The sequence below is a fragment of the Talpa europaea genome (assembly GCF_964194135.1).
Source record: "Talpa europaea genome assembly, chromosome: 14".
NCBI lineage: Eukaryota > Metazoa > Chordata > Mammalia > Eulipotyphla > Talpidae > Talpa > Talpa europaea.
Genome location: NC_140082.1, coordinates 61,455,428 through 61,464,931, shown reverse-complemented (window position 1 = coordinate 61,464,931; position 9,504 = coordinate 61,455,428). Strand labels below are relative to the sequence as shown.

At 45.3% G+C, this 9,504-nt stretch overlaps 1 protein-coding gene across 1 annotated transcript; it reads right to left on the bottom strand.

Moving 5' to 3' along the window:
• Positions 1-706: 706 nt before the first annotated feature.
• On the bottom strand, positions 707-6,725 carry H3-3A (H3.3 histone A; the record flags this gene model as incomplete). The annotated part of the gene is made up of 3 exons (XM_084253989.1): positions 707-835; positions 5,282-5,435; positions 6,598-6,725. 3 exons carry the CDS (start codon positions 6,723-6,725, stop codon positions 707-709), a joined length of 411 nt encoding a protein of 136 aa, XP_084110115.1.
• Positions 6,726-9,504: the final 2,779 nt, after the last annotated feature.

Here is a 9,504-nt window from a genome sequence, read left to right as displayed (position 1 = left end):
AGCAGCCATCATTTCATTTCCATACCAAACAGTGTTTCCTTATCTCTCCAACTGTCTTATGTTTCAGGTATAAACATAAGGTGATAAACACTTGATAACTATAATTATTTTAAATATGGCGATTTCAAGTGAATCAACTGTATGGGTTGATAATAAAGACCAAAAGCAAGTATAGTTTAATGTATTTTAATAGCAAACTTACAGGAACAGCACAGAAGACAGACAACATTAAAAACATGTACTTGCATGTAGGACAACTCAGTTAGAAAAGTAGAGTGAGTGGATGGAATCTACTGTATGATAAAAATGCTACAAAGACCATTTAGTTGCCATCAATAAGAAATTTACTTGTTTTAAAAAAATCCAAATGCTGGCATTGTCCAGAAAAATTTAACAGGTTTATTTATAATTGTTATAAAGTTGAACTGCTGAAACTTGTTCACCGCAACATTTTGACTTGCATTACTGCTTTATATCATTGCCATTTATATTAAAAATTCACACACAAATGAAAATGGAAAAACTGCCAATACCTGATTCCTGTGTCTCTAGTTTAATCCACTTGCAACCATACATTTATGTACCTTTTGACCCCATGGAAAAAAAAAATTTCTAACGTTCAGAACTACCAATAACAGGAAAAGGGAAAAAAAAAATTTTTTTTTTTTTTTGTTGAGAATGAAATGTTTCCCATCATAGTGGATTCTTAAGCACGTTCTCCACGTATGCGACGTGCTAGCTGGATGTCTTTTGGCATAATTGTTACACGTTTGGCATGGATAGCACACAGGTTGGTGTCTTCAAAAAGGCCAACCAGATAGGCCTCACTTGCCTCCTACAACAGGAATAAAGAAAAAAATATTAATGGTTTTATTATCCAACAGTTAAGACAAGTCTATTATCAGTTAAAATAAAGTTTATGAACCTTTATAAAAGTCTACCTCAGAAGGGCTCTCCTGCTTGCCTGTGACAATGCAGGGGCCTCTTTCTCCTTATACCTGTCCTTTTAAAATGCAAAAACACAAAAACAGCATCTCAGAAGACACTATTTTACTAAATGTTTACATTTAAAAAAGATTTTTCAAAAAAGATTATTTATGCATACAAGAAGTGGGATACAGGCCAGAGGCGTGGAGGGGTATGTGTGAGAGGATTCACCAGAGACAGAGCGGGGAACAGAACAGGCAGATCGACTGAAATATACTACTGAGGGGAGCAGTGGGCGAGTCAGGAGAGGTCTGCTGCACCATAAGGGAAGCTCCGTGCTGCCTTGGTTGCGGATATGCGTTTAACCTTTTGTGCCACCAGGGAGGGCCCTAAATGTTTACATTTTAAAACTTTGGGACAAAGCTGAAGGCCGCTTAAGGAAAGTGAAAAATTTAGGCCTGCAAATCTTTAACAAATCACACAACTCAAATTATTTCATTACTAGGAAAGTTTAACTTTTCAAATGTTAATGTATTCTTTCTAATATACTAACGTGTATCTTGGGTAAACTTGGGTAAAGCAAGAACTCCCATTTAGAAAACCAAAAACAAATTTTACAGCTTCTACTTGTCGCCAATATCATTCCCATTCTGGAATCTTTAGGTAACAGCACACAAAAAATCCCATCAGTTCAAGCCCATAATACTATATGATACATAAAACATATAGAGAGGGATGGGAACGACCATATTAGCTTTACAAACACTTTGACTTTGCAATAAAAACTACTAAGATTTTGCTTTTCAAAGCATTAACACAGCAACGAAAATTTTACCTTCATCCTTTTTAGCTTTATCTCTTATATAACAATTTGTTTCTGGCCTCCCTGGTGGCGCAAGGGGTTAAGCACTGCACTATGAAGCAATCTGCAGGCTCTGCAGCACGAGTTCAATCTCTGGCCGGCCAAGGAGAAACCCACATAGCGCAGCAGACCTTTCCTGCTCCCCTCAGCAGTGTATTTCAGTGGATCTGCCTGTTCTGTTCCCCACTCTGTCTCTCGTGAATCCTCTTACCCCCGCATCTCTGGCCTGTACCCCAGCTCTTGTACAAATAAATAAATCTTTTAAAATAAAAAATAAAAATTTGTTTCATACAAATTTTACTAAACTTACGTGTTTTCTGTAGCATTTGTTACCAAGAGTCAAGATTTACCAGTTACCTTTTAAAGCTGAGCTCAAGACTACTCCACAAAGAATAAAACTAGTACTTCTTTGTCCCTGGTTCTCAGACACAGGTAATCTTGAACTGCAAACTCCCTGGTATTCATGACATCATCCACCTTTTTTTTTTTTTTAAAGATTTTTTTTTTTTTATAGAGGCATTTTTTTTTATTATTTATTTGTTTGTTTGTTTGTTTTGTTTATACATGCACTGGGTACAGTCAGAAGTGCGGGAGGGTGAGAGAATTCACCAGAGCCAGAGCGGGGAGCAGAACAGGCAGAAGGACCGAAGTACACTGCTGAGGGGAGCAGCGGGCGGCAGGAGAGGTCTGCGCGCCATGTGGGACCCTCCTCTGGTGGCCGGGGAGCAGCCGGGGATCGAACCGGCGCCGCAGAGGCCGCGGGCAGCTTCGCAACCCAGCGCTCAACCGCTGTGCCACCGGGGAGGCCCATCATCCACCTTTTAATGATTTCTCAATCAGCACTTATATTACTTAATAGAGATTTCATTTTATACCCACTTTTTGCCCTGAAGTAGATGTTTAATAGTCAGTTTATTTCTACATCCACTCCTAATTCAAAGTTGTACTTTTTCTATTTAATTAGTCCCTCGTATTACTTATTCCAAAGACCATTAAAAGCAAATGCCCTAATATTTAGGGATATTCTATTCTTGGGGATATTCCAGAAATGGGTAAAAAGCATATATACAGGGGTTCACAATATACATCAAATACCTGGATCTTAAGTCCCTCATTAAAGAAACCAGTTTCATTTTTGTCTCATCTAACATATTTTGGGATTAAACAAATCCAGAAAGCTTGGCAAAATGCAGTACTTTGAGCCGCTAATAAAAGTCAATAGGTCCTACGATTCCGAAAGTGGTATCACCCACAGGATCCCATGGAAGTACTCGAGATATGATGCGGCAGCTGGGACTCTCACAACTATCTTAAGAGTGTAGCTACTGGTTTTATAGGGTTCATGTCAGTGTCTGGTTACCTCAATAAAATTCAACACTCATGTATTTCCATTCTATTACCAATGTCCAAAAGTCCCCTAAACCGTAAGGCTAAATAAAATGGGAATTAAAGACAACCACGTTAATTTATAACCCAACATTAGAGGTTGTGACAGAAGAAGAAGTAACTTACAACAAGAAAGAAATGTGATGTTACAATATTTTGAGCATACTCAATGAGTCTCTTACCATTTCAAAATACCAATTTCATTCTTGACACAAAGACAGCTTAGTTCAAACTCAGACATTAAAGGCAAAGGCTAAATCTATAATCCAGTCTTGATTATTTATTGTAAACCTAGATTAACTTCTCTACCAGCTCACTGGACTACCACGCTTTTTGTTTGTTATCAGTAAAGCTGAAAACTGTAATTCTAAAGTCAAAAATAAAGTGATTTCTGCAGTTCTATTTCAACTGTTCTACTCTACTTCCATTAACAAACTTTCTACTTTGTATCAGTGAGAAGTATTTGTATAAAAAACATAAAGCAAAAACTGTTGTTACAGAAGTCACCTTTTCTTAATGAAGAACACCAAATGCTCAAGAGTACTCTAAGCAGCAGAGTAAACATTTTGCTCAAAACCAATACAATACTTAGTAACAGACATAATACATCTTGGTAACATTAACAACAGACATTTACACAGGAATTTTGAAGACAACAGTTCTTTACCCACATTGTCTAGTGATCTCAATTTACAAGGCTCTATCACTGACACCTAAACTTAAAAAAAAAAGTTGGTCTTTCAGGATGTTGTGTTTCTTAAGCACAGCCCTGCTAAGTGTAACTCAATAACAAAATTAGCTTCGTATCATGCTTGAGAATCTCAGTAATGTTTCTATATAAAATAAAGTAGGGGAAAATGCAATTTGCAATTCTAGTAAATAAATGAAAAGTAATCACTTTTTAGAATGGAAAATAACATTTTAAGTAAAACCATTCAAAGATTTCAGTAGTTTGAAATTTCAGTAAATTTCAATTCATTGAGAATTTAATGGATGCCTACTCCTGGAATCCACCAATGAAATGAAGCTAAGACTAACCATAGTAACAGCTCAACCAATTACACTCCAGTGTTGAATCCACCTATCAAATCTTCCTCACATATAAAGCAAAAGCTTGGCACAGCAACAGCAGCCTTGAAAATTCTCCACCGGAGTATAGACAGATACCGGACTTGGCCTCCCCTCCTCCCCATTCTCATTAAGCTCTGTGGTGGTACCTCACACTTTGCATTTTAAATCACCTCTAACCTCATGTTCTGAGATATGCTGATCTAAAGAATGCCAAACACATAATATGAAACAGGTTAAGTGATTGATTTTAATCATAACCATTCTTTATCAAGTATCTTGTGGCATTTCAAGTTTTAATCTGGGCATAAATGACAAATACTTAGCCACCTCTAAAACAACATTTCTAAGTTCTGATACTCTGGAACCAAGATTAAAATCAAAGCAACGGTCTACGTTCATTTAAGTGGGAAGTCATAATTCCTTTTAGCAAACCAGAAGCTTTCAAATCCTTTCGTTTATATGTCCATTGTGATCTTTATACATACCCTTTCTATTGTCAGTCCAATCCTAACCATCATTCACTGCTTCTTTTACATCAATACACAATTCTTTAATGATACCCATTTCTATGCTAGCTAGAAGCACTCTCTACTTACACCTGCATCTTCAGGTGCAGGAGGACATTTTTTTCAAAAAGTCCTTTTATACAAGTCACTGTTTGAAACCAATTACAAATGTAGATCTTTTACTCCCTTATTTTCTTAATGTCTCACTGCATCCATAAGCCAAACCAAGGGACGTTCCCCCTCCCTCTTTAAACACTGTTTTTAGTGCAATGCTATAGAGGAATGTGCACTTAGCTGTGGAGTCAAATGGGTTCAAATTATGATTTGGTGACCCAAATGGCTTTACATTACATTGTATGTGTATGACCTTGGGCAATTTAACCTTTCTGAGGTCTCAGGAGGAAAATAAAGGCACCATCCACCACACAGGTTTGTGATTAAATCATACAAGCACATACAAGGCTATGGAATTTTTACTAGCACACAGCAGGAACATCAAACTCTTAGCACTTTTCCTGCCCCCTCTTACCTGCAAAGCACCAATAGCTGCGCTCTGGAAGCGCAGATCTGTTTTGAAGTCCTGAGCAATTTCTCGCACCAGACGCTGGAAGGGAAGTTTGCGAATCAGAAGTTCAGTGGACTTCTGATAACGTCTGATTTCGCGGAGTGCCACAGTACCAGGCCTTAAAGGGAAAAAACAAACCAACCCCACATTAAAGAAATAATCACTAAATACATATATAAACCATTCAACTATTCTTTAGGTTCTGTATCATATTTCACTATCAATTTATGATCTGAACATTCGCATCTATTCAGAGGAACATAACAATCTCTTTGATGCAAAAAGCATGCCGAAGTCCTAGCAGGGTATTTAGCCAAGTTCCCTTTATCTTTAACACACACACACACACACACACACACACACACACACACACACACACACACCAGTAAGTGCTGTTAGAATTACAACTTGGGAAGGTTTTAGTCTACTAATAATGAAGTGACAATAATTCTGACTGTCTCAATTTGGCACCATTCTCCTCCCCAAACTGCATCCTTAGTTCATCCTCAGTTGATAAAAACCTACCAACACAACCAAACAAGCTTCATTTACAAATATGCTGTGGTATTTCATTTGACTTCTCAAAAATACCTTTAATTTGACTGCTGTCCATCCTGGAAGAAAGATTAAACTTGAATACTCTTGTGCAGTTTGTTCCACATGAAAGTTTATTTATTTTTTACTAAGTAATTGTCAGCAAGAAATTTACAATTCTCACTTCTATCTCCCATGTATGAGCTTGTATGTTAACTGCAAAATCATTGGCAGGGGCTACCTAAGCATGGGCAACTTCTGCCCTCTAATGGCAGTTGCCCTTAACAACACTGCTCAGGGTAGTTAAGCCCAATATGCCAATAGAAGGAAATAAGTCAATTCAAATAAACGAAGAACGGAAACTCTACTTAAAATGCTCAGAATCCCCACTGAATGGTCATTTTACCAAAAGCAGTACTATCTTTAAAAATACTTTAAAGTCACTACTAAAAACATTTATTAGAAACGAACAGCTGAATAAGAATGTTAATCTACCCTAGTAACATTATTAGCCAGGCAGTAAGTCTCTTTTGACTGTTGGCAAAATGATGGCTTCAAAATTAAGTTCTCAATACAACCGAACACTAAATTTTGCGTGTACTTTCAGGCAGTAATAAATACTCAAAGGGAGGAGGAAAACCAGTTTTCCTAAAGCAAAAAAGTTGACCACGCATCTTTTTACGTCTAAGGACACCGACTGCTTCCGGAGAGAAGACTGCCACTCCCCGCACCCCTCCTGTAAATACCTGTAACGATGCGGTTTCTTCACCCCTCCAGTAGAGGGCGCACTCTTGCGAGCGGCTTTTGTAGCCAGTTGCTTCCTCGGTGCTTTACCACCGGTCGATTTGCGGGCAGTCTGCTTTGTACGAGCCATGGTAGAGAGACCTCCTCACTTACCTAACAGCATTAAAAAACAAGTCACCATACGCACCTACCGAACAAGTTTCCCTGCCACTATCAACTCCTATCCCCCCCATCCGGAAATCATTAACTCCATTAAAGAAAAAAATGTCCGTAACGTTATGTAATTTGAAAAGGTGCGGATTACGCCTACCACCCAAACAAGACTTCTTGAAACAAACTGTAGTACTAGAAAATCGTTAGCACGAACACCAACCATCTCTCAAAAAAGCCAAGCCTTAGCGACAAACGGCAAAGAAAGACCCCGTAACCGTCTTTGCTCCCATTTCTTTAATTAAAGTAGAAATGAAAAAAGCCTGTAAACATTCGATCCTCAAGTCAAAAGAACGAAACCACAAGCCGGAGAGACCGAGTCAAATTTCCGCAAAAAAAATTTTAGCCCCCCCCCCCCCGCCGACCCCCTCCGCCGCGCCTGGCAGCTGGTGATTTGCTGTAAATATCTGAAAACATCCCTGGTCTCGCACCTCCACGGTCAGGTTGACAAGAAAAGGTAGCTCGAAAAACGAGAGGCAAGCAGCCGCCTCCGGCGGGCAATCTACAAAGCGCCGTCCTCCAAGGAGCCGCAATTAAAAAAAAAAAAAAAAAGTGCCCCGCACCCAGGCCGTGAGGACCGCCGGGGGCCGGCCCCGCGCACCCAGCACCTCATAAACTTTTGGTTTCGCCGCCCCGGCCCCCGGCCCCGGTCCCCGCGGCCCGCCTCGCTCCGAAGCGGCTCGCGCAGACACAAACTCGGCTCCCGGCGCAGAACAAAATGGAAACAATCGCTCAACGTATCCGATTCCCTTCCGAAGAGACAAAACACCAAAACGCTCGAAAATCCTCGATCCCCTGCCACGTGCCGCCCTCCAAAATACAAAAGTTTTTTGCATTTCAAATGCATCAAGTTTCCGCTTCTCCAAAAAAGGAGAAAAAAAAGGTCCCCCTTTAAAAAATTTTCCTCCTTTTTTGAAATGGGGAAGAGAGAAACGGGGAAAAATATGGTCGGTGACCAGAGAAGAGAGACAAGATGGTGAAGCTTAGCAACAACTGTGGGGAGGCAGCAAAAAGCGAGTTACCCCGCGGCCGCCAGCGGCGGCGATTTCTGCCCCATTCCCGCCCGAAAACTGGGGGCCGGGGCCCGGGAGCGGGAGTTCAGGGGCCCGCGCGGGTCGTGGTGAGGGTCTGGGGTCCCGGGAAGGGACGGCGGGCGGGATTTCACCGAAGAAAGGGGCGCCGGGCGCGGGGTGCGGGAGAGCGGGCTGCCGCGGCGGCGGCTGTGGGGCCGAGCCCGGGCGCCGCCGCCGCCTGAGGGCGAGGGAAACTCGCTCCTCGCCTCCATTTCTGGGCCAAAAAGTTTGTGGGCCCAGCCGGAGGGGCTGTGGGTCCCCTCCCGGCACCGCCGGGGCCCGGGCCGGGGCCGACGGCGAGCGGGGCTCGGCTCCGGGGAAGCGGGCAGACGGGGAAACTTACCCCCCTTCTCCTTCGGCTGGAGCTCGGCGAGCGAGAGGCGGCGCTGGCGTTGGAGAGCGACGGCGGCGCGGCAGCGGCTGCGAACACAATTGAAAGATGGCTGACACCGAGGCTAGCCCCCAACACACGCCGCCCCGCCCCCGCGCCGCGCGCCAGCCAATCACACACAATGGAGGGAAGGCTCGGCCCCGCCCCCGCTCCCCGGCTCGCACCCCGCCCCCACCCCTCCCCCCGCGCGCCCGTTCGCTGGCGCGCGCTCGCCCCTCCCCCGCGCGCCGCCCGCTCCCTCCTCCGGGCCGCCTCGCGCGGTGTGTGTACAAACACAAAAGACATGCCGAGGGGCCTCCGACTCCCGCCGAGACGGCCGCCCGCTCCCCTCCGTTTTAACTCCTGCTACCTGGCCCCGCACTCCTAACCCGCTCCGGGCGCATACGTCATCGAACCCATGAAGCCGGGTTTGGGGCGCCAAGGGGAAGTGAGGGGGGAGGGGCCCGCGGGAGGAGGCGCGGCGGGTGAACGCCCGGTCTGCGGGCGTCTCGGGCAGCAGCTAGAAGCGGGGGGGCCGGGGGCACCGGGGGGGGGGAGGTTGGGGGGAGGGTTGAGGGGGTGGGGACGCCCCCGCTCTCGTTCCCGCGCGGTCCCCGGCGCGCGCCCCCGCGGCGCCCCGGTCGGCGTGGGGGCGGGGAGGCGGCCGCGGCCGGCCAGGTCGCCGCGCCCCGGTTGAAAACACCGCCCGGCAGGAAGCTCGTAAATAGAAGCCCCGCGTCCCGCGCCCACTTTCGGATGGGGCCTCGCGAGCAGCTGGCGGGGCGGACCGACGCCTCTTCCCGCTTTCCCGGGCCAGACGCGGCGGGGCCGCCCGCAGACAACTTTATCCGCGCCCGGGTCGCGGCCGGCCGCCCGCCGCGGGGTTCGGGCGGTGCGACGGGCGCGCCGCCGGCCGCGACCCCCGGGGAGCCCCGGCCCGTGCAGGTGGCCGCGGGGCCGAGGCGGCGGGGCTCGCCGCCCTTCCTGGGCCGGGGTGCCCGATGCAAGATGGCTGTATTTTGTAAGCCTCTGGGAAAAAAACAAAAAAACACAAACACAAAAAGACAGTGTGTGGAATACACAGCTAACCGCACCAGGGCCCGACGGCCAGTCCTGGCAGCTTGTCCTACGAGCCAGCTGGGTCTTTTAACCGTTTCAGTCGTCGGGACAGCTGCCAAATCGGCGTAACTAAATGTCAGTTTCTGCATAGTTAAGATGCGGTGAAAAACGGCAGAAATTAAGGAAACGTGGTTTGG